The following is a 25,447-nucleotide window of genomic DNA, read 5'->3' as shown; positions in this document are numbered from 1 at the left end:
GACTCCGTTCCACCTGCTGCATGTTGACTCTTAACACTATGATGTTTATTTACAATATCATCTGAATATAAACTGTAGGGTGCCAAGAGCACACAACTTCTCACACAGCTGATTGCAGAAAGAAATGTGTTCTAATAAACCCAGTCACTGTGCAATATTCCCAAATGCAATCTCGGGAAAATACAATGGCAGAACCCCATTTTTTATGTGCAGAATTATTTATTTCTCAACTTACATTTCTTGAGCAATTGGCAGCGTTTTACAATCTTGATGGTCTGGCATGACAACATAAAAGTAACCGCGGGAAGCGCACCAGTCATTTGAATGCATAAACGGTAGGCCTATATTCACTGTAAAATTTACACAATTACACTGTAGTTATAAACACTGTAAAAATCACATGATTTTATTAGTGCCTGCGCAAGTGTTTTTTTAGGACATTTAACAAGCGACAGGATCATATTTAGAGTCTGTGATCTGTGATCTAGCTAATGATTAACCCATTGTGGTAGACAATACAGAGAAGCAACCCCATGCTTCAGCCATGTAGTCACGATGCTGCATCAGACGGGTGATAATGCATATTGCTAAAATAATACACTTGTCTGATAATATTGCTTTTCATCAATATGTTTTTGGACAAATTTCTGAAGGGGAATATTTCATTTTAAAGATTTAATATAGGCTATATGTCATCATTGAAAGGGGGATGGTTTTATATTTGTTTTCCAAACAATCAGTGTAAATATCAGATTTTATGGTTGGCTATAAGGTACTTGCCCAGACTACACATGAAACATGAAATCACCTACAATTGAAACTCTGCTAGCATAACTTGCTTTCCTGTGATCTTGGCCTGGGACAGAAATGTCTCATTCGGGCCAGTAATTTTCACTTGTTACTGGCTAAGTGTGCCACTGGCAAATTTACCTTAATGTCAAGCCCTTGCGCTGCATCATTCATGAGGGACTACATGTTTACTGTTGACTTGTTTATTTTGAGAGAAGCTTCCCTCTACATTGCTGACATAAACAAATCACCCCCACTCCAGTAGTTACTTTGGATCATGGGGAGGGAGTTAGAGGAGTTGTCGAGGGCCATCTATTGACAGACAGTCCAATACTTTGTGGGTTTCTGACTGTAAATGAGAGATGACACGCTCAGATCTACATAAAGGCATTGGCTTGGGAGAGACATGCGTCCCTCTTTCTTGTCTGTCCATCCACCTTCACAATTTCACCTCCATAATCACATTTTACAGCAGTCCTATCCAAAGTGGACCCAAAGTACGTTTCCACTCGGCTGTCTCTCCTGTCCTTGAAACAACTCTAGAACGGCCATCTCCATTCTCCTAGTTGAGATAGACTTGAATATCTTTGAATATAATTTGCGTCTGATGTCTTGGAGGAGACTGAAGGAGAATATCTTAGCTCATTTGGGTCATAGTGTAAGGGAGACTTGTCATAAGGGGGTTTGTGGAAAAACAAAGTTTATGGAAGGACTGACATTAAATCTTCCAACTCACACACCTATTATGTAATCTGAGTCATAGATACACAGGGTGATTACCATTTCCAGTCACTCCTCTAAATGCCCTGAATTTGCATTTGTCATTTATGTTAGCTCATAAATGCTGCAGAGCTAGTTTTCCCTGCCCTGATTTGAAATAGGTCTAATGTTTTTAATTCTTTCTCCACCTGTTGTTGTTGCTAGGCTAACCTCTGTCCCCCACCTGTGGCTGATGGACCAATCATCCTGGGGGAGAAGTTTGAGAGTGTAAATTACTCTGTCAATACTTGTCACATTGCAAGCAGACAATGTCTGAAATTGCTCCATCATATTTCATCCTCCCTCTTAAAACTTTCTCCTTGGATTTGAACCATGAAACTCTTGTTGTTTTTTCTTTTCTTGTATTGGATACATGATTTGTGCTGCTAGGCAACAGAGAGGAAACTGTATTTGTTATTTAGCCCTTTTTTTAATCACTTTGTCCGTTTGTCAAAAGCCTCAATTTCCGTATGGGCGAGAGGGATATTTTTGAAAGAGGTTTAATTTTGTTGTGGGGATCTTTATCAGACTCAGTCAGGAGTTGGATTAGGATTTGCAGTATAATCATGGTTGTGTGGAGAAGTGTTTTATTTTTATTTTTGTCAATGACACAGTGTTCTAACCCCGGTCCTTAATGTCCACACAGTTTAGGGACAGAAGTCCTAATTTAAGTGAGAAAAACAAGTAATCTTAAAGATACAATTTAATTACCACTAATAATCTAAGAAATTGATCCCTTGCTGGTATTTCTTAGCACCTTTTTTAGTTGGAGGGATTCAATGCAATTCCTTACCACAAAGCTTTCCACATAAAACATGGAAACAACATATGGCAAGCTGACAAACAACATTGCTGTCACAATAGGATAAATCACAAGCATTTATCAACAGAAAAAAATAAAATCCCAAGTGGGAGAAAAATATGCAATCGCAAGATTTTCTGTACAGCAAAGCACAAATTTGATATCGTAACATCTTACAATGGTATTGTTCATTGTGCTTTTTTGTCCATTCATCAGTGGTGGTGCCTCAGCCTGGTCCCAGATCTGTTTTTGCTGTGTCGTCAATGACCATAGGAGTTACAACGACAATAGAAATGACAATGACCATAGGAGTTCCTTGTCCTGATGACAAATATGGGACCAGGCTAGTTGTGCTCATCTTGTCTATTGGTATATACAGCAGCTGCGGAGGAATTTATTGAAGTAGTTCCTGAACTCTGTGTTGAAAACTGTGTAGATGATGGGGTTGAGGGCGCTGTTGACGTAGCCCAGCCAGGTGACGATGCTCATCAGCCATGGGGGGATGTAACAGGTGGCACACAGGGCCCGCATGGTGTGGACCACGAAGAACGGGGTCCAGCAGAACAGGAAGGCACCTGGGATGGAATAGACACACACATACAGGCAGTCAGGCACATACACAAGCAGACACACAAGGCACACACACACGTAGGAAAACAGGTACGCGGTACTCACAAACGTAGGAACATCAGTACACGGTACGCACACACAGGCAGGCAGGCAGGCACGCACACACACACACACACACACACACACACACACACACACACACACACACACACACACACACACACACACACACACACACACACACACACACACACACACACACACACACACACACACACACACACACACACACACACACACACACACACACACACCACAAAGTGGGAGGTTTATACTGAGGCTCTTTAGATTTCTGCTTAAGAAATCGTAAACCACAGGGATAGCAGTAAAATGACACCTCTGAGACTTCTCTCATTTATGAAACGATTATATGTCAGGCTGACACAGGCTTGAAACTCTTTATTACTACATATGTAGGATCTTAACTGTCCTGCAATGCAGAACATTTTAAACGTGTAGTGCATTTGAGGTTTAAAAATGCTTCTGAAATGTGTAATTTCCACTTAGAAATTTCAAACTTGATTTTCCCCTACAAAAATGTCCAGTAATATTATAATCCACATAACAATTAACATTTCCTGTTGCTGCCAGATTATTCTCCTGCTGTAGCAAATTGGCTCAAAATAAGATCACACTCGGTCTCAAATGGCACCCTATTCCTTTTACAGTGCACCACTTTTGACCGGGGCCCATGGTAAAAAGTAGTGCAATTTATAGGAAATGGGGTGCCATTTGGAACTCAAAACAATTTTAATAACACAGGAATTGCTAAATATATCATGAGTCTTACTTTGAGGACATCATTGAGTGGCGAGTGGGAATAGATCTAGCTAGCAATAAGTCAAATGCAATCAAAATCAAAGATTGGGCCCTATAAATACAGTTTACCCTCTTAGGGCTCCATTCAGAGGGCTGTATCTCAGATTGAAGTAGTCTGAAGAGACCCTGCTGATAGGATTACATTTTTTTACTTCCACTGAGCCTAAATTACATCTGCATCATGAAGTGTGATCATATTCTAATGATATACTGTAGGTAAAACAGTGTTATTTACAGAAATACTTACAACGGGTCATTTCCATATCAGAGGGATAGCAAGGGTTGCTAGAACTATGCTAATGGTAGATATACAGTAGGGGGAAGTCAGCCCCATTCTGTATTGTAAATTGACAAACGGCATTTAAAATCATACACTTGCCCATACATGAAACAATTGCTCATACATGGCCAAAACGCATGAGGAATACTTCAGATACGGATCCATCAGTTAAGGTTGATAGAACTGCGCCAGATCGAATTATGTTTGTATGTAAAGAAGTACACCTGCCAGGCAGCTTCCCTGCCTAGCCCCCTGCTTGGCTGAATAATTCAGAAATGCTGATGGGATTTCTATTAATATCTAGAATGAACATTAGGATGAGTGATAGATAGATAGACACTAACTGTTGCATGCTGGGTAGGTCTGGGTTGGGTCCCAGATGTCACCCTATTCCTTATAGTGCACTACTTTTGACCATGGCCCATAGAGGTCCGGTCAAAAGTATTGCACTATATAGGGAATAAAGGTGCCATTTTTGACACATCCCTGCTCTGAGCATCAACTCCCTTTGGAAGCTGGGCTTTCCTTTCTCCAACTCATTCACTTACTCTGGAGGGAGGCCTTTGGCTAAACAACATAATGTGAGGCAGAAATCGGATTAGATTTTATCCCTCCAAAAATTCAGCTATCTCAAAGGAACTCAAGCTATGGATAAAGTGTCCAAGTCATCTAATGTAGGGTGTCTTATTAAAACTTGGTGCCCTTGTGGGTCCCCCAGGACCAGTATTAAGAACGCTTAATGTCTAATGTAATAATGTGTTTCTGAGTACCTTCCTACCAGACAAGCTCCATCACTCCTGCCATCACTCCTGCCAATCCTGACATCATCCCCTCCTACTGCACCATCGAGAGCATCCTGACTGGTTGCATCACTGCCTGGTATGGCAACTGTTGAGCCTCTGACCGCAAGGCACTACAGAAGGGTAGTGCGTATGGTCCAGTACATCACTGGGGCCAAGTTTCCTGCCATCCAGGACCTCCATACCAGGCACTGTCAGAGAAAGGCCCTACAAAATGCCAAAGGCTCCAGCCACCCTAGTCATAGACTGTTCTCTCTAATACCGCACGTCAAAGGGTACCGGGGCACCTAGTCTAGGTCCAAAAGGCTTCTTAACAGCTTCTACACCCAAGCCATAAGACTCTTGAACAGCTAATCAAATGGCTACCCAGACTATTTGCATTTCCCCCCCTCTTTTACACTGCTGATATTCTCTATTTATTATCTATGCATAGTCACTTTAACTCTACCTACATATACATATACATATACCTACATATACAATTACCTCGACTAACCTGTGCCCCCGCACATTGACTCTGTGCCTGTACCCCTTGTTTATACAGTAGAGAGGCTACTGTAATCTTACTGCTGCTCTTTAATTATACAAATAAATAAAACATTCACTTATCAATTATCAACACTTATTTTTCTTAAAACAGCATTGTTGGTTAATTAAGGGCTTGTAAGTAAGCATTTCACTGTAAGATCTACATCTGTTGTATTCGGCGCATGTGACATTGATTTGACTATTAAATAAAGGGAGGGATATGAGGATTGAGTGAGGCTGGTTGGAATGGTGTCGTCTCTCAAAGGAGAGTCCCTTCTTGTCAGACACCCCCTGACTTTGAGGCATGTATAAGTATTTTACCCACATAACTGTTTGCAGTCTACATCAGGGGTTCTCCAACTGTTTGGGTCCGGAGACCCCTTTTATGATTGCAAATTCATCAGGGACCCCCTCATAGTCCGAAAACAACTTGAGTGTAATACAAATAGTCTACAAGGAGTTTTACTATGACGTCTACAGTGAAAGACTGGACGAACCAAATCTCAGGCCCTGGGAGAGAACATGTAAAAGGCCCGCCTCTTGGCATTGGAGAGAAAATGTTGCCATTTTCAAGCTAATATCCTGCAATTCTACACATTTTGTCACTGGGCAAAGAGATGTTTTATTGTTGCAGCTTTAAAGCTAATATCCTGCAATTATACACATTTTCCTGTGAGGCAGAGAGACAACTTTGCAGTTTTAAAGCTTAAATTACAGTGCATTTATGTATATATACAGTAGAAGTCCAAAGTTTGGACACACCTACTCGATCTTTCTTTCTTTTAATATTTTCTACATTGTAGAATGGTAGTAAAGACATCAAAACTATGAAATAACACATATGGAATCATGTAGTAACCAAAAAAGTGCTATAACACAATTCAAAATATATTTTTTTAAACTTGAAGTTCTTGAAAGTAGCCACCCTTTGCCTTGTTGACAGTTTTTCACACTCTTGGCATTCTCTCAACCAGCTTCACCTGTGTCGCAGCGGTAAATGGCACTCTATCTCAGTGCTGGAGGCTCAAATCCAGGCTGTATCACAACCGGCCATGATTGGGAGTGCCATAGGGCGGCGCACAATTGGCCCAGTGTCGTCCGGGTTATTGTAAATAATTGTCCGGGTAAATAAGAACAAATTCTTAACTGACTTGACTAGTTAAATAAATTAAATATAAAACCTGGAATGCTTTTCCAACAGTCTTGAAGGAGTTCCCACATATGCTGAGCACTTCTTGGCTGCTTTTCCTTCACTCTGGGGTCACACGCATCCAAAACCATCTCAATTGGGTTGAGGTCAAGTGATTGCGAAGGTCAGGTCATCTGATGCAGAACTCCATCACTATCCTTATTGGTCAAAGAGCCCTTACACAGCCTAGAGGTGTGTTTTGGATAATTGTCCTATTAAAAAACAAATGATAGTCCCCTAAGCGCAAACCAGATGGGATTGCGTATCGCTGCAGAATTCTGTGGTAGCCATGCTTGTTATTGTGCCTTGAATTCTAAATAAATCACTGACAGTGTCACAGGCAAAGCACCTCCACACATCACACCTCCTCCTCCATGCTTCACGGGTCACATACTCTGCATCTCACAAAGACATGGCAGTTGGAACCAAAAATCTCAAATTTGGACTCATCAGACCAAAGGAGAGATTTCCACCCATCTAATGTCTATTGCTCGTGTGTCTTGGCTCAGGCAAGTCTCTTCTTCTTATTGGTGTCCTTTCGTAGTGGTTTCTTTGCAGCAAATCGACCATGAAATCCTGATTCACACAGTCTCCTCTGAACAGTTGATGTTGAAATGTGTCTGCTACTTGAACTCTGTGAAGCATTTATTTGGGCTGCAATCTGAGGTGCAGTTAACTCCAAGGAACTAATCCTCTACAGCAGGTTTTCCTTTCCTGTGGCGGTCCTCATGAGAGCCAGTTTCATATAACATGGACTTTGTCTTTTACTAAATAGGATAATCTTCTGTATACCACCTCTACTTTGTCACAAAAAAAACTGATTGGCTCAAATGCATTAGGAAGGAAAGAAATTACACAAATTAACTTTTAACAAGGCACATCTGTTAATTGAAATGCATTCCAGGTGAGTAGTTCAGCTGGTTGAGAGAATGACAAAAGTGTGCAAAATATATTTTGGATTTGTTTTTAACACTTTTTTGTTTGAATACTACATGATTCCATATGCATTATTTCATAGTTTTGATGTCTTCACTAATATTCTTCAATGTAGAAAATAGTAAAAAATAAAGAAAAAACATGAATGAGTAGGTGTGTCCAAACTTTTGACTGGTACTGTATATATATATATATATATATATATATATATATATATATATATATATATATATATATATATATATATATATATATATAACATTGGGGTATTAGTTTTGAATTGAAAAACTGATAATTGAGTAGTGTGGATACCAATATCCCTGTGAGCCAACCAGGCCTAAGGTAAAGAACATAAATAACATTTTCTAAATTAACATTTATTTAACCAGGAAAAGCCCATTGAGATCCAGAGTCTCTTTTTCAAGCAGGCAGCACAATCAATACCTTACAGAATTAAAACGTACAACAATTAAATACAATTCAACAACATGATTCTGCCTAAAAAAAAAAACATTTACGCTCCTCTGTAACAGTCTCCCATCAAAATTGCAGATGAATAATGTTACACTGTATTGTATGACACACTTGAAACGTATTTCATGGATCCATTGGTTGAAAGTCATTTCATCTGTTAGTAATATTCATAAAAAATATGAAATGAAATGCAATACCGTCACTGATCCCACTTTGAGAAAACCTTGGTCTAGACGACTTCTTCTGTTTGTCGCATGATTTACATATGATCAAGCTGTATGTCAGATCTATTTCATTGACTTTCTTGAACACTGGGTTTTATCCTCAAATGCCATAGTATATAGGCCATGCTTCAGTTCTGCCTTTTCAATAAATACACCAACTCCATTAATCCACACCATTCCTGGACAGATGGACTCAAAGATGGCACAAGGAAACAAGGCTGATCGAGGTCACTTTGAGTGTTTCTCTCTCTTTCTCCCCTCTCCTCCCCCTTATCTTTCTCCCCCTTTTCCCTTGTTCTCCATCTGCCCTAGTAGACATTTTGCTCAGTATTTATGTGTGTGTGTGTGTGTGTGTGTGTGTGTGTGTGTGTGTGTGTGTGTGTGTGTGTGTGTGTGTGTGTGTGTGTGTGTGTGTGTGTGTGTGTGTGTGTGTGTGTGTGTGTGTGTGTGTGTGTGTGTGTGTGTGTGTGTGTGTGTGTGTGTGTGTGTGTGTGTGTGTGTGTGTGTGTGTGTGTGTGTGTGTGTGTGTGTGTGCTGTTCCTTTAGTGTACGACTTTGCAGTATGGATGATTTTGGCATGGGGAAGGGAAGGATCATCCAGTATAATTTCCTGTCATGCCCTCTGCCTGTACCCTGTGTGTGTGTGTGTGTGTGTGTGTGTGTGTGTGTGTGTGTGTGTGTGTGTGTGTGTGTGTGTGTGTGTGTGTGTGTGTGTGTGTGTGTGTGTGTGTGTGTGTGTGTGTGTGTGTGTGTGTGTGTGTGTGTGTGTGTGTGTGTGTGTCTACTGGAACAAACTACAGGATTGGCTCTCTGGCTTAAAGCAGTTGCACAAGTTCTCACATGCAAGGAAATTGTGAAATGCTAGAAATGGCCATGCACTGGATAATTGTCATTCAATTTTGATAATACATTATCCTGTACAAGTATATTTGCTCAGGTGTATTTATGGTTCCATACTTCCAGTCAGAAGGCTGAACACTCTACCAACAAAATGGTGATGCTGTAGGGATAACATTCTTTCTAGGTCTTAAGGGCACAGGTAAACCTTACATGATGATTGGATAAAGGATTACGTTTAAGTTAATTAGACAGTATTCACTAAATGGTGTTATAATTTTATTTTACCTTTATTTTACTAGGCAAGTCACTTAAGAACAAATTCTTATTTTCAATGACGGCCTAGGAACAGTGGGTTAAGTGCCTGTTCAAGGGCAGAACGACAGATTTTTAACCTTGTCAGCTCGGGGATTTGAACTTGCAACCTTTCGGTTACTAGTCCAATGCTCTAACGACTAGGCTACCCTTATTGGGCCTAACAATGACCCAATAACGACCCTGTTAATTTAGACGAAAGAAAGATGTAACTGTCATGGCTTTAGAAGCTTCTGATAGGCTAATTGACATCATTTTAGTCAATTGGAGGTGTACCTGTGGATGTTTTCCAAGGCCTACCTTCCAACTCAGTGCCTCTTTGCTTGACATCATGGGAAAATCAAAAGAAATAAGCCAAGACCTCAGAAGAAAAAAATGTAAGACCTCCACATGTCTGGTTCATCCTTGTGGGACATTTCCAACCGCCTGAAGGACCACGTTCATCTGTACAAACAATAGTACACAAGTATGAACACCATGGGACCATGCAGCTGTCATACCGCTCAGGAAGAGACGCATTCTGGCTCCTAGAGATGAACATACTTTGGTGCGAAAAGTGCAAATCAATCCCAGAACAACACCAAAGGACCCTGTGAAGATGCTGGAGGAAACAGGTACAAAATTATCTATATCCACAGTAAAATTAGTCCTATATCAACATAACCTGAAAGGCTGCTCAGCAAGGAAGAAGCCACTGCTTCAAAACCACCATAAAAAAGCCAGACTACGGTTTGCAAATATACATAGGGACAAAGATCCTACTTTTTGGAGAAATGTCCTCTGATCTGATGAAACAAAAATAGAACTGTTTGGCCATAATGACCATCGTTATGGTTGGAGGAAAAAGGGGGAGACTTGCAAGCCGAAGAACACCATCCCAACCGTGAAGCACGGGGTTGGCAGCATCATGTTGTGGGGGTGCTTTGCTGCAGGAGCGACTGGTGCAAAAAAGATGGCATCATGTGTCAGGAAAATTATGTGGAAATGGGTCTTCCAAATGGACAACGACCCCAAGCATACTTCCAAAGTTGTGGCGAAATGGCTTAAGGACAACAAAGTCAAGGTATTGGAGTGGCCTTCACAAAGCCCTGACCTCAATTCCATAGAAAATGTGTGGGCAGAACTGAGAAAGTTTGTGCGAGCAAGGAGGCCTACAAACCTGACTCAGTTACACCAGCTCTGTCAGGAGGAATGGGCCAAAATTCACCCAACTTATTGTGGGAAGCTTGTGGAAGGCTACCTGAAATGTTTGACCTAAGTTAAACAATTTAAAGGCAATGCTCCAAATACTAATTGAGTGTATGTAAACTTCTGACCCACTGGGAATGTGATGAAATAAATAAAAGCTGAAATAAATAATTCTCTCTACTATTATTCTGACATTTCACATTCTTAAAATAAAGTGGTGATCCTAACAGACCTAAGACAGGGAATTCTTATTAGGATGAAATGTCAGGAATTGTGAAAAACTGAGTTTAATGTATTTGGCTAAGGTGTATGTAAACTTACGATTTCAACTGTACCTCAATGCCGGGATGGGATATGCCACTGTACCCCACATTTGAACTTTTCTAAACTTTCATGAAGAAGGCAGAAATACAAAACAAAATTCTGGAAATATACCCTTTTCACTGGGACCATTGAGTGCTGAAGCTTGTAGCGCATTAAAATCACCAGTCCTTCATTGCAACACTCACTACTGAGTTCCAAGCTGCCTCTGGAAGCAACGTCAGCACAAGAACTGTTCGCCGGTAGCTTCATGAAATTGTTTTCCATGGCCGAACAGCCACACAGAAGCCTAAGATCACCATACACAATGCCAAGCATCGGCTGGAGTGTCGTAAAGCTCACAGCCATTGGACTTTCAGTGGAACGCGTTCTCTGGAGTGATGAATCACGCTTCACCATCTGGCAGTCCAACGGACTAATCTGGGTTTGGAGGATGCCAGGAGAACGCTACCTGCCCAAATGCATAGTGTAGACTGTAAAGTTTTGTGGAGGAGGTATAATGGTCTGGGACTGTTTTTATGGTTTGGGCTAGGCCCCTTAGTTCCAATGAAGGGAAATCTTAATGCTACAGCATACAATGACATTCTAGACAATTCTGTGCTTCCAACTTTGTGACAAAAGTTTGGGGAAGGCCCTTTCTTGTTTCGGTATGACAATGCACAAAGCGAGGTCCATACAGAAATGGTTTATCGAGATCAGTGTGGAAGAACTTGACTGGCCGGCACAGAGCCCTGACCTTAACTCAATCATACACCTTTGGGATTCATTGGAATGCTGTCTGTGAGCCAGACATAATTGTCCAACATCAGTGCCCGACTTCACTAATACTCTTGTGGCTGAATGGAGGCAAGTTACTGCAGCAATGTTCAAACATCTTGTGGAAAGCCTACCCAGAAGAGTGGAGGCTGTTACAGCAGCAAAGGCAGACCAACTCCATATTAATGACCATGATTTTGGTGTTCGACAAGAAGGTGTCCACATACTACTGGTCATGTAGTATACTTCTCTCGACCCATATCTCGCGCCTCCTTCGTGGTATCTTAATATAACCATAATGGCGTTTCGACTCCAGTGCAGCTCAGTGTAAACAAGCATAACAGTAGGGTCGGAATCATCTGGCTAGTTCTCTTGGTGATGACTCAGACCGCACAATGCACAGAAGATTGACCATGAACATATTTACAATTAATATTTTGCGGTTGTTGTGTGGCTTTGTTTGTTCAGAGTACATTTAGTTATTACAACAGTTACATTAACAGTTGCATCAGTGCCCAACCAACAGTGTTACCATAATAGAAAAAGTGCAAAGTGCCAACCAAACAGATAAGAGAATAAAAATGATCCAACTCACCCACAACGACAGGAAGCACCTTCATGGCCTTCCTCTCTCGGCAATTAATCTTGGCCCTCTTCTTCTGGTGAGGGTCGGTTTGGGGTTGGAGGTTGTAGCTAATGTTAGAATAGGCCACCACGGTGGGCACAGGGCCGTCCTTGTACTCTGTAGTTGTTAACGAGTTGTTATAGGGGCGGTCTGGTGTGTCTGGTGAGGAGTTTTTATAGGGGCCGTCTGGAGACTCTAAGGGGTAAGGGTCCAGCTCTTCCAGATTAATATCCTTTAGCTCTGGCTTCATGTCTGTGACCTCCTTCCTCTTGATAATGGGGGGTAGAGGAGGAGGCAGGGAGTCCAGCGGGGGCAGGGAGGCAGCTGCGTCCTGGAACTTCCTACAGACCAGGATGCTGCTCCTCAGCTTGGCCTTGCGGGCCTCCTCCCACCTCCTCAATCCCCGGAACATGCCACAGTAGAGGAGGAGCATGATGGGACAGGGAATGAAGAAAGAGCAGACAGAGGAGTAGACCACGAAGTTGTCGTCCTCCAGTTTACACTCTGTAGAGTCCCGCTGCGGGACATTTTGGATGCCAAACATGACGGGTGAGGCCACTGCCAAGGCCAGGATCCACGTGGCGGAGAGCAGGAAGATCTGTCTCTGATCAACATGCTTAAGGTTGTAGTTGAGTGGAATGGAGACAGCGATGAACCTGAATTAATCATATCAACCAGAGAAAAGATTGAGAGGAGCTGTATTCACTATGTTTTCACTTTGTAGAAGAGAGACATTAATGATTTCATTTGATCTATCATTATAGACTAAACAAAAATATAAACGCACCAAGCAACAATTTCAAAGATTTTCATTTCATAGAAGGAAATCAGACAACTAAAATTAATTCATTATGCCCTAATCTATGGATTTGACATAACTGAGCAGGGGCACAGCCATTGGGAGGCCTGGGAGGACCAGCCAATCAGAATTAGTTTTTAGGGCTGGTCTCTATTACAGACAGAAGTACTCCTCAGTTTCATGAGCTGTCTGGTTGGCTGGTCTCAGACGATCCCGCAGCTGAAGAAGCAGGATATGTAGGGCCTGGGCTGGCGTGGTTACACATGGTCTGCGATTGTGAGGCCGGTTGGAGCTACTGCTAAATTTCTCGAAAACGACGGAGATGGCTTACGGATAGATAAACGAACAGGACATTCTCTGGCAACAGCTCTGGTGGATATTCCTACAGTCAGCATGTCAATGACACGCTCCCTCAGAACATCTGTGGCACTGTGTTGTGTGACAAAACTGCACGTTTTAGAGTGGCCTTTTATTGTCCCCAGCACAAGGTGTACCTGTGTAATGATCATGCTGTTTGGCAAAGGAGAAATGCTCACTAACAGGGATGAAAACTAATGTGTGCACACAATTTGAGATAAATAATATTTTTGGTGCATATGGAACATTTCTGGAATCTTTTATTTCAGTTCATGAAACATGGGACTAACACTTTCCATGGTGCGTTTATATTTTTGTTTATTATAGTACAGGGGTGTCAAACTCATTCCATTGAGGGCAGGGTGGCTGCTGTTTTTCCCTTTCAATGTGTCCAATTAAGACCTGTACAACCAGGTGAGGAGAGTTTTTAACTAATCAGCAACCTTAACTCATCAATCAAGTACAAGGGAGGACCGAAAACAGACACTCGGCCTTCTGTGGAATGAATTTGATGCATGTGTTCTAGTACATTACCTTTGACACAAATATATTATGTACACTGAGTGCAAAAAACATTAGGAACACCTTCAGAACAGCCTCAATTCTTTGGGACATGGACTCTACAAGGTGTCAACCCTAGGAAGCTCTTTGCCACCTTCTCCTCCCTCCTGAATCCTCCTCCCCCTCCCCCCCCCTCCTCCCTCTCTGCAGATGACTTCGTCAACCATTTTGAAAAGAAGGTCGACGACATCCGATCCTCGTTTGCTAAGTCAAACGACACCGCTGGTTCTGCTCACAGTGCCCTACCCTGTGCTCTGACCTCTTTCTCCCCTCTCTCTCCAGATGAAATCTCGCGTCTTGTGACGGCCGGCCGCCCAACAACCTGCCCGCTTGACCCTATCCCCTCCTCTCTTCTCCAGACCATTTCCGGAAACCTTCTCCCTTACCTCACCTCGCTCATCAACTTATCCCTGACCGCTGGCTACGTCCCTTCCGTCTTCAAGAGAGCGAGAGTTGCACCCCTTCTGAAAAAACCTACACTCGATCCCTCCGATGTCAACAACTACAGACCAGTATCCCTTCTTTCTTTTCTCTCCAAAACTCTTGAACGTGCCGTCCTTGGTCAGCTCTCCCGCTATCTCTCTCAGAATGACCTTCTTGATCCAAATCAGTCAGGTTTCAAGACTAGTCATTCAACTGAGACTGCTCTTCTCTGTATCACGGAGGCGCTCCGCACCGCTAAAGCTAACTCTCTCTCCTCTGCTCTCATCCTTCTAGACCTATCGGCTGCCTTCGATACTGTGAACCATCAGATACTCCTCTCCACCCTCTCCGAGTTGGGCATCTCCGGCGTGGCCCACGCTTGGATTGCGTCCTACCTGACAGGTCGCTCCTACCAGGTGGCGTGGCGAGAATCTGTCTCCTCACCATGCGCTCTCACCACTGGTGTCCCCAGGGCTCTGTTCTAGGCCCTCTCCTATTCTCGCTATACACCAAGTCACTTGGCTCTGTCATAACCTCACATGGTCTCTCCTATCATTGCTATGCAGACGACACACAATTAATCTTCTCCTTTCCCCCTTCTGATGACCAGGTGGCGAATCGCATCTCTGCATGTCTGGCAGGCATATCAGTGTGGATGACGGATCACCACCTCAAGCTGAACTTCGGCAAGACGGAGCTGCTCTTCCTCCCGGGGAAGGACTGCCCGTTCCATGATCTCGCCATCACGGTTGACAACTCCATTGTGTCCTCCTCCCAGAGCGCTAAGAACCTTGGCGTGATCCTGGACAACACCCTGTCGTTCTCAACTAACATCAAGGCGGTGGCCCGTTCCTGTAGGTTCATGCTCTACAACATCCGCAGAGTACGACCCTGCCTCACACAGGAAGCGGCACAGGTCCTAATCCAGGCACTTGTCATCTCCCGTCTGGATTACTGCAACTCGCTGTTGGCTGGGCTCCCTGCCTGTGCCATTAAACCCCTACAACTCATCCAGAACGCCGCAGCCCGTCTGGTGTTCAACCTTCCCAAGTTCTCTCATGTCACCCCGCTCCTCCGCTCTCTCCACTGGCTTCCAGTTGAAGCTCGCATCCGCTACAAGACCATGGTGCTTGCCTACGGAGCTGTGAGGGGAACGGCACCTCAGTACCTCCAGGCTCTGATCAGGCCCTACACCCAAATAAGGGCACTGCGTTCATCCACCTCTGGCCTGCTCGCCTCCCTACCACTGAGGAAGTACAGTTCCCGCTCAGCCCAGTCAAAACTGTTCGCTGCTCTGGCTCCCCAATGGTGGAACAAACTCCCTCACGACGCCAGGACAGCGGAGTCAATCACCACCTTCCGGAGACACCTGAAACCCCACCTCTTTAAGGAATACCTAGGATAGGATAAAATAATCCTTCTCACCCCCCTTAAAATATGTAGATGCACTATTGTAAAGTGGCTGTTCCACTGGATGTCATAAGGTGAATGCACCAATTTGTAAGTCGCTCTGGATAAGAGCGTCTGCTAAATGACTTAAATGTAAATGTAATGTGTCAAAAGTGTTCCACAGGGATGCTGGCCCTCCAATGCTTCCCACATGTGTGTCAAGTTGGCTGGATGTCCTTTGGGTGGTGGACCATTCTTGATGCACACGGGACACTGTTGAGCGTGAAAAACCCAGCAGCGTTGCAGTTCTTGACACACTCAAACTGGTGCGCCTGGCACCTACTACCATTCCCCGTTCAACGGCACTTAAATCATTTGTCTTGCCCATTCACCCTCCTGATAGCACACATACAAAACCAATGTGTCATTGGTCTCAAGGCTTAAAAATCCTTCTTTAGCCTGTCTCCTCCTCTTCATCTACACTGATTGAAGTGGACATCAAAGGATCATAGCCTTCACCTGAATTCACCTGGTCAGTCTTTTATGGAAAGGGGCATGTGTTTGGATCCTTTGGCAGGCTTTAATTTTTAAAAACAATTATATTATTCCCATTTGTGTGAATGCTAATGAGGTTTTCTTGGCTACAGGCAACACAGAGGCAACAAATACCTCAACAGGCCCTATATATATCTTAATGTCAATGATAGGCGATGTAACAGTGAGCAACGAAAAGGATAATCATATCAGCTAATGTTCCCATGCAAATGCTACCAGTTTATCAAATGGAAACATATTTTATCCTGAGGTTTTATGTCTTGTAAGTTTTTCTCTCTCTGCTTCATTTGTGCTTTCCGTTAACACTGATTGGTTTCAGGAAGGAAGGGGGAAGAGAGAGATGACATATCATTGCTTGAGATATGGTTATTTTCCTAATCCGATCTAGTGGAGGAGACACTATGACCTATGACTTGGGCTGATAGCGAAAGCAGCAGGGGTCTCCTCCCTTGTGCTGCTAACGCTGCCAGCACAACTCCCAGCAAAGTGCTTTGGGAGAGAACATGTTAATATTGGTATTCAATGGCTCAAACATTCGGACACAGGGTAGGAAAGTTAATTGGAATCCATAGATTATTTTAGTGAACTTGACCTAGCTCAAACATCATGGGGGGGATATCAATGAATCGACTCATGCTTGTATTGCAGGGCCTTTTCTGTCATAAGTCACACTTGATGTCAGCGCTTTGACCACCACCTGAGAGGTCGGACCGAATGTTAACAGAGAGTTAAAGGTCGATAACCTGTCGATGCTGATGGCGCAGAGGTTGAATATGGAGGCCGTACACAGCATCACGTCCATTGTCATCAGGCCGTCGCAGACATGCATGTTCAGTGACCACAGACCACCCTGGAACTGAAACAGAGCAGCAAACACACACGGTCAGACAGGCAACATCACTGAACTTAAAAATAACTTTTGTCTCTTTCTCAATCTTTCCTTGATTCCAAGCTGCCTTTCTCCTCATCTCTTTCTCAAAACACATGAAAGAATGTGATAGGGTAATGACCTTCGATACGCTCCTTCGGTATGGTTGAGAAGGAGGCAAGGACATAGGATGCAAGGAATCGCGGAAAGATTAATTGAGATAAAGCCAAGGTCTGTTGACTAGCCTTTGCCCCTCCCTGCCCTCTGATGACTTCCACAAGGTCTCGCCCTTGGCTAGCGTTCTGCACCCACCAGATTGGCTGTGTGTGAAATCAATTTCCTCATTAGCGCTGCTGCAGCTCTATCATAGAGCTGAGCAGAGTGAAGCCCCTCTGGCTGATTGGAAATTGCAGGCGTGGAGCACATGTCAGTTATGACAAGTTTTGGCCTTGACACAATTTAGATGATTTTAATGGTATTCTAATCACATATTTTAATTGGCTTGTTATTAATAACTTCTTTCTCTCGGATTTGGCTGCCAGGTTGGGGACATGTGTCCACTGTCATGTAACGTGTAACATGTGGCTCTGTTCCAATAACATGTAAAAACACATTTCTCCTTCCATCATTCCCATTACGGAAAAACCACATGAATTTCACATGTGAAAAATTACATGAATTCTCATGTCATATCATTTAAAGGCATGCGTTTTTTGAATATTTCTCAGGTGATGATAATTCACATGAAACTTCACGTGGATTTTCACATGTTTATGAACCTGACCTTTCACATGTGGATTCAAATGTTCACGTGCACATTTTTGTGATGCCATGCAAACAAAAATGAGTCGTTAGAAAACACACAGTGTTTAATTTAGAGTGTTTTCAAATTGCAAATTTGACTCACTTTGACATACATGATTACATTGTGTATTATTATTTATACTAGTGCTGGACGATATGGCCAAAATATATCACAATATTTTTCTAATGTTTGACAGTATGATGTTATTTTATATTATATTATATATTATTATTATTATTATATATTATTATAATAATAATAATAATATATTATTATTATTATTATTTTATGTTTTTGAATAATAAGAGCTATTTATATGAGTAGTGCATAACCATAGGGTGGCAACAAATACATCCAAAGTTGTTTTAAATGGGTCTTTCTCTCCGAATTGTTTTATCAATTAAACCGCAAACAAAAATCTTTCTCTGCATTTTCATCTATTTCTGTATTTTCTTCACTCGTTATCATTTCCACACTGTTCCAAACATTTTTGTCTATGAATGCCTCCATTTTGTGAAAAAGTACATTTTCCTTTATCAGAAAAATTATTATATTTTATGACCATGACGTATACTTAACAAAAATATAAACGCAACATGTAAAGTGTTGGTCACATGTTTCATGAGCTGAAATAAAAGATCCCAGAAATTTTCCATATGCACAAAAAGCTTATTTCTCTTAAACATTGTGCAAAAATGTGTTAACGTCCCTGTTAGTGAGCATTTCTCCTTTATCAAGATAATCAATCCACCTAAAAGGGTTGGCATATCAAAAAGCTGATTAAATAGCATGACTATTACAAGGGTACACCTTGTACTGGGGAAAATAAAAGGCCACTGTAAAATGTTCAGTTTTGTCACACAACACAATGCCACAGATGTCTCAAGTTTCTTCACCAGCGGAATCGTCTGAGACCAGCCACCTGGACAGCTGATGAAACTGGATTGGCACAATAGAAGAATTTCTGCACAAACTGTCAGATACAGTCTCATAGAAGCTCATCTGCATGCTCGTCAATGTCACAATCGACTTTAGTGGGCAAATGCTCACCTTCAATGGCCACTGGCATGTTGGAGAAATGTGCTCTTTAAGGATGAATCCTGGTTTCAACTGTACCAGGCAGATGGCAGACAGCACGCAAAGCGTCTTGTGGGCAGGCAGTTTGCTGATGGCACCATTGTGAAAAGAGTGCCCCATGGTGGCAGTGGGGTTATGGTATGTGCAGGCATATGCTACGGACAATGAACACAATTGCATTTTATCAATGGCAATTTGAATGCACAGAGATAACATGACCAAGTCATGAGGACCGTTGTTGTGCCATTCATCCTCTGACATCACCTCAGGTTTCAACATAATGCACAAACCCACGTTGCAAGGATCTGTACACAATTCCTGGAAGCTGAACGTTTTCCAGTTCTTCCATGGCCTGCATACTCACCAGACATGTCACCCATTGAGCATGTTTGGGATGCTCTGTATCGACATGTACGACAGTGTGTACCCTTACCCTTTTTAGGTATCTGTGACCAGCAGATGCATATCTGTATTCCCAGTCATGTGACATTCATGGATTAGGGACTAATGCATTTATTTCAATTGACCAATTTCCTTATATGAACTTCAACTCAGTAAAATATTTGAAATTATTGCATTTTGAGTTTATGTTTTTGTTCAGTTTATTTTCAATAGATTCAATGGCAGTCTTTAGTTTCGCCACACTGGGCATTGTGCCGATTTCTAGGTAGATTACCTTTTTTTCATCAATAACTAGGGTATGGGCAGGGCTCAGGTAGCCTCTTTCTATTTGGATCACTAACATTTTGAAGCTGAGCTCTTTGCTCGTGCCCTGCTGAGCAGTACAGTCCTATCTGCATCAATAGGCCTACTGCTATGTAGTAAAATACAGTTTACTGCCCAGCCATACTTTATACAGCAATTATTATTGAACATGTCCTCACCTGGGATTTGAATCTCTTGGTTTACAGCATTCTGATCTTCCTGCTACGCCACCATGTCTGTGACAATGACTCATTTCATCTGTATTCCGATACTTTGGTATTAAAACTAAATCTTAGCTTTGTTAAAAATACAGAAAAAACTAAAATTACTACAAATAAGTAAATTATATCAATGATGAAAGAATAGTCAGATTAACTGACTATTAACTGATTAACTAACATAGCAATACAGATGGAACTCTTTTGCTAAGTGCAGAGATGTATTATACAGTGCCTTCAGAAAGTATTCATACCCCTTGACTTTTTCCACATTTTGTAGTGTTACAGTCTGGATTAAAAATATATTGAATTGAGATTTTGCCACTGGCATGAACACAATACCCCATTAATGTCAAGGTGGAATTATGTTTTTCAAATTTTCTATGAATGAATTAAAAATGAAATGCTAAAAGGTCTTGAGTCATTAAGTGTTCAACCCCTCTGATGTGACAAGCGAATAAATACTGTAAATCCAGGAGTAAAACTTGTTTTAACAAGTCACATAATAAGTTGCATAGACACACTCTATGTGCAATAATAGTATTTAACATGATTTTTGAATGACTACCTCATCTCCCACACATACAATTATACGTAAGGTCAGTTGAGCAGTGAATTTCAAACACAGATTCAACCACAAAGACCAGGGAGGTTTTTCAATGCCTCACAAAGAAGGGTACCTATTGGTAGATGGGTAAAAATACAAGAAGTAGACATTGAATATTCCTTTGAGCATGCTGAAGCTTTTAATTCCATTTTGGATGGTGTATCAATACACCCAGTTACTACAAAGACAAAGGTGTCCTTCCTAACTCGGTTTCCGGAGAGGAAGGAAACCACTCAGGGATTTCACCATGAGGCCAATGGTGACTTTAAAAAAGTTACACAGTTTAATGGCTGTAATAAGAGAAAGCAGGATGGATCAACAACATTGTAGTTACGTCACAAATAGGCACTAATGTAAAACTGCAATAAATGTGGAAAAGAAATGTACTTTATGTCCTGAATACAAAGCGTTATGTTTGGGCCAAATCCAACAAAATAAATCACTGAGTGACACTCTTCATATTTTCAAGCATGGTAGTGTCTGCATCATGTTATGTGTATGCTTGTCATTGGCAAGGACTATGGATTTTTGTAGGATAAAATGAAACAGAATAGAGCTAAGCACAGGAAAAATCCTAGAGGAAAACCTGGTTGTCTGCTTTTCAACAGACACTGGGAGACACTGAAATTCACTTTTCAGCAGGACAATAACCTAAAACACAAGGCCAAATATACACTGGTGTTGCTTACCAAGACCACATTGAATGTTTCTGAGTGGCCTGGTTACAGTTTTGACTTAAATTGTCTTAAAAATCTATGTGAAGACTTGAAAATGACTTTCTAGCAATGACCAACAACCAACTTGACAGAGCTTAAATAATTGTTTGAAGAATAATGTGCAAATATTGTACAATGCAGTTGTGCAAAGCTCTTTGAGACTTACCCAGAAAGATTCAAATCTGTATTCGCTGCCATAGTGATTGTAACATGTATTGACTCAGGGGTGTGAATAGTTATGTAAATGAGATATTTCTGTAAATCTAAAAACATGTTTTCATTCTGTCATTATGGGCTGTTGTGTGTAAATGGGTGATAAAAAAATATAATTTTCAGGCATTTTGAAGTCACGGGGTATGAATACTTTCTGAAGGCACTGTTGTTAATGAATGTGTAAGGGACTTTGTGGGGAAGCAGGAAAATCAGAGTACCCCAAACACAGAGGCTGTGAGTTAAAATCCCAGGTGGGGTCATATTGACAAGTCAGTACTAAGTGATCATGTCAAATGTAATCATATTGTCATTGATTAAAGATTTGTACATTATTTCTGCAGAACAGCATGCACTTACTTTAAACCTCCCCAGACCATTGCATTACTTATCATGGTTTAGGACCATCTGGGACCATCACACGATGTCCTGACGACTGGTAAAACAAATGTCTTGAAAACATCTTACAAATGTCCTAACATGCTCATCCAGTTATGTTCTTGGGTTGATGTGTCATGGTCCCCTGGAGCTTTTTTGTCAAGTTTCCGTTTTGTTCCAGTAACATTCCCAAAGATGTTTCTACTACCTTCTCCAAAAGTTTGTCATGGTTACCTGGAGATTTTGTGTAGTTCCAGGGGTGTCCCCAAGGACGTTATTGGGATCTTGTGTCATGGTCCCCTGGAGGTTTTTGTTTAGTTCGGGAACTAAACAAAAACAACACCCGGGGATGTTTTTAGGACATTCTTGGGATGTTGTGTCATGGTCTCCTCCCCTCCTCCAGGGGACCATGACACAACGTTCAGAGAAGTCCTACAAAAATCCTTGGGGACGGCCCTGGAACAAACCGGGAACTAGGCAAAACCTCCAGGGGACCATTACTGTTTCAATTTAATTAATATCAATTATGCTTTTTAAAATAAAACATTCTAAATTGAATTTGATACCTGGGCTTGCACATGTTCAAATGTTGTCGTGTGTAGTTTAATTTTATCATGTTATAATTTTGCATCCCCATGTTATCAGATCTTTACACGCGACAACATTTGAGCACATGTGAAGACATGATCTCGTGAAAGTTTCATGATATCACATGTTGAAAGATTGCATCCCCATGTTGTCACACTTATTTCACGAGATCATTTTTTCACATGTGTAGTTTTATGTTATTGCATGTTGCTTTTAACATGTTGTCACATTTTCATATGTGATCACAAAATTTATCTGGTTTTTCTGTAAGTTTCCTTCTTTAAGTCCTTGAAGTAATCACTGAAAGCGAAGATTCCATCATAAAGCCGATTTATGGTCAATCTGGTTTCTGTATTCGTCAAACAGCATTTACTGCGATGTGGCCGCTGCAGAAATCAGGGCATTCAAAGTCTTGCTCATCGTTGAGCAGAGCAGAGCTGTTGTGAAGGAAGTTGTCAAGGAAGTGAGTTTGTGTTTATACAGGACGTACTGCCCCCACCTACCGTCAACCAATCATGTCAATGCGGAGTTATATGGAGCCCTCCACATTGTTACAAAATTTGGGTCGTGCACTGCAATGCGGTATGGAGCTTGACTTGGACTTCGGAGGCTCCGCAATTGCTTCACACCCAACGTACGGAGTCTCCGGACCACATTTCCGGATCAAGCATAAATCGTATTTTACACCAGTCATGTTAAATCAGCATTCCCCCCAAGGAAAGGAGGAAAGGAGGGATGCGAGGCATGATGGATGCATTCTCAAATAATTAGAACAGGACCCCCCAATTTCATCCATTGATTCATCCATGGTCTCTTTCCGACTGGCCAGTTGGTTGCTATATCAAGTACTCTTGAAGGGGCCATAGTGGTGTCCAGTGTGATGCTTGGGACAGTGACCCTGGGAATGGAATGTTCTGTCAGTGAAAAACCATTGTTCCTATGCTGGGTCTCTTGGCTACTCGTGGCTGTCTGGCTGAGGGAGGGGGGGGGGGGGGGCTGAGAGGAGGCGCTAGTCAGCCTCATTTCCCCGGCCCAGTGTTGACTGCCTGCTGGGACAAATGTGTGTATTGTCCTGCGATTGTTGAGGCATGTGCTGTGGCAGAACGGATGGGGATGCAGCCGTGCAATGACTCGCTGCAGGGGGTTTTGGTCCCATCAGTGGAGAGGCAACCCACGCATCCCCCGAGGGGTCAAATACAGTTCATGCCTACAGTGTAGTTACAGCTGTGTGGTTGTTGGCGTTAGATTGAGTTACAGGTTTGGGAAATTCTGCCAATCCACAGTATTTGTTTTATTTTTAAATTTAACCTTTATTTAACTAGGCAAGTCAGTTAAGAACAAAGTCTTATTTTCAATTAAGCCTAGGAACAGTGGGTTAACTGCCTGTTCAGGGGCAGAACGACAGATTTGTACCTTGTCAGCTTGGGTTTTTTGAACTTGCAACCTTCCCGGTAACTAGTTCAATGCTCTAACCACTAGGCTACCCTGACGCCCCTATAAGTAATGACTTATAGACAGTAGATCTAAGCGTATCTGATTATTTCTGAAATACTTATATACTTCTGAAATAGTATAAATATGTGTGAAGTTGAAAATTCAGTATGATCTGGTGAAGTCATGTCTCAAATACTCAGTGGTGTTTGCAAGCCAAATGAGAAGTTTTGACAGAATAGCTTTGACAACAGCAGCAATCTAGGCACACATGCCTTAGCAAACCATTGGATTGATGAGCTAACTGTGTTTATCCAGCATTCACATCATCCATTCTGTGCAGTGTTCACCCTTGCATCAGCTGCAACACATGTAAATTTACCTGGCCCCAATAGATGATAGGTTGTTAGACAATAACCAATTGTGTAAATATGGCATACTATTATATATGCATAATATCAATGACAATTGATATTATTGGTTAATAACATGTGGTCTTTTCTGTCATAATCTGTGATTTGGATTGATAGATGTTATATTACATTATAAACAATGTTACATTATGTGATCTAATTTGAAATAGCTTCCAATCACAATTAATTGGCCCTTTTGAATGAATATCATAAATTATTATAATGATTAATACTATCACTACTACTAATATTATTAATATGATTCATCATCATAAAGTCACATTGTTTTAATCTTAATAAAATGCATGGCTTTGACTGAGAAACCATACCATTTTGAGACATATTACTCACCTCAACATATATAAACAGTGGCAAAACCAAAACTGCCAACATCAAATCAGCCACAGCCAGACTGACTATGAAGTAGTTGGTTGTAGTTTTCAAAGCTTTTTCCCTGTACACGCTAAGGCACACAAGCAAATTTCCACAAATGATGACCACAATTAGCAATATTCCGAATATCAGAGCAGGGAAGTTATAGTCGGTCTCCCGGGTTTGTGCGGGGTTAATTTCGGCACCCAGAACTAGCACGGTGTTGTTTGAGACGGTGAGGTTGGCTGGCATTTCTGCAGACAGCCACTCTTGCACCTAAAAAGATCCACTCTCCCTTTCTCCTAATAGAAGAAGATGAAGTTCAATCACGGCAGGTCCGAGAGAAAGCAGCAGTCTCGAAAGGGATTTTCATGTAGGCATCTCTTCAAATAGGTATACAGGATGGGTTTCTTTTGCCATCTCGAAGTCTTCATCACTGAAAACTCTGTTGAGACGCCTTGTTGTTGTCCTTTATTATATTTTCAGCACTGTGCACGCTGGACAGAGCCACAGAGCGTCATGCTTTCCAGCAACAAGCTTGCTCTTCATGCGCGCTCTCTACGCGGGGTTCCTGCTGACAATAACAGGCAGCAAAATTACTGCCAGTCGACCCTGACCCACTGGATTCATTCCCTTTAATGTATCTATTTAAAATCCAGTCACTTTGGCACAACACTAGTGTGTTTCTCCCCAAGCCCAGTTA

General features: G+C 41.9%; 1 protein-coding gene across 1 annotated transcript; it reads right to left on the bottom strand.

Moving 5' to 3' along the window:
• Positions 1 to 214: 214 nt before the first annotated feature.
• Positions 215 to 25,236, bottom strand: LOC124009896 (D(4) dopamine receptor-like). The gene is made up of 4 exons (XM_046322172.1): positions 24,724 to 25,236; positions 17,100 to 17,212; positions 12,243 to 12,928; positions 215 to 2,925 (listed from the first exon to the last, which is right to left on the bottom strand). Exons 1-4 carry the CDS (start codon positions 24,994 to 24,996, stop codon positions 2,714 to 2,716), a joined length of 1,284 nt encoding a protein of 427 aa, XP_046178128.1. The 5' UTR covers positions 24,997 to 25,236; the 3' UTR covers positions 215 to 2,713.
• Positions 25,237 to 25,447: the final 211 nt, after the last annotated feature.

This window comes from Oncorhynchus gorbuscha, linkage group LG01 (assembly GCF_021184085.1).
Source record: "Oncorhynchus gorbuscha isolate QuinsamMale2020 ecotype Even-year linkage group LG01, OgorEven_v1.0, whole genome shotgun sequence".
Classification (NCBI taxonomy): domain Eukaryota; kingdom Metazoa; phylum Chordata; class Actinopteri; order Salmoniformes; family Salmonidae; genus Oncorhynchus; species Oncorhynchus gorbuscha.
Note: the sequence above shows the minus strand (reverse complement) of the source record. Positions and strands in the feature narration are given on the sequence as shown.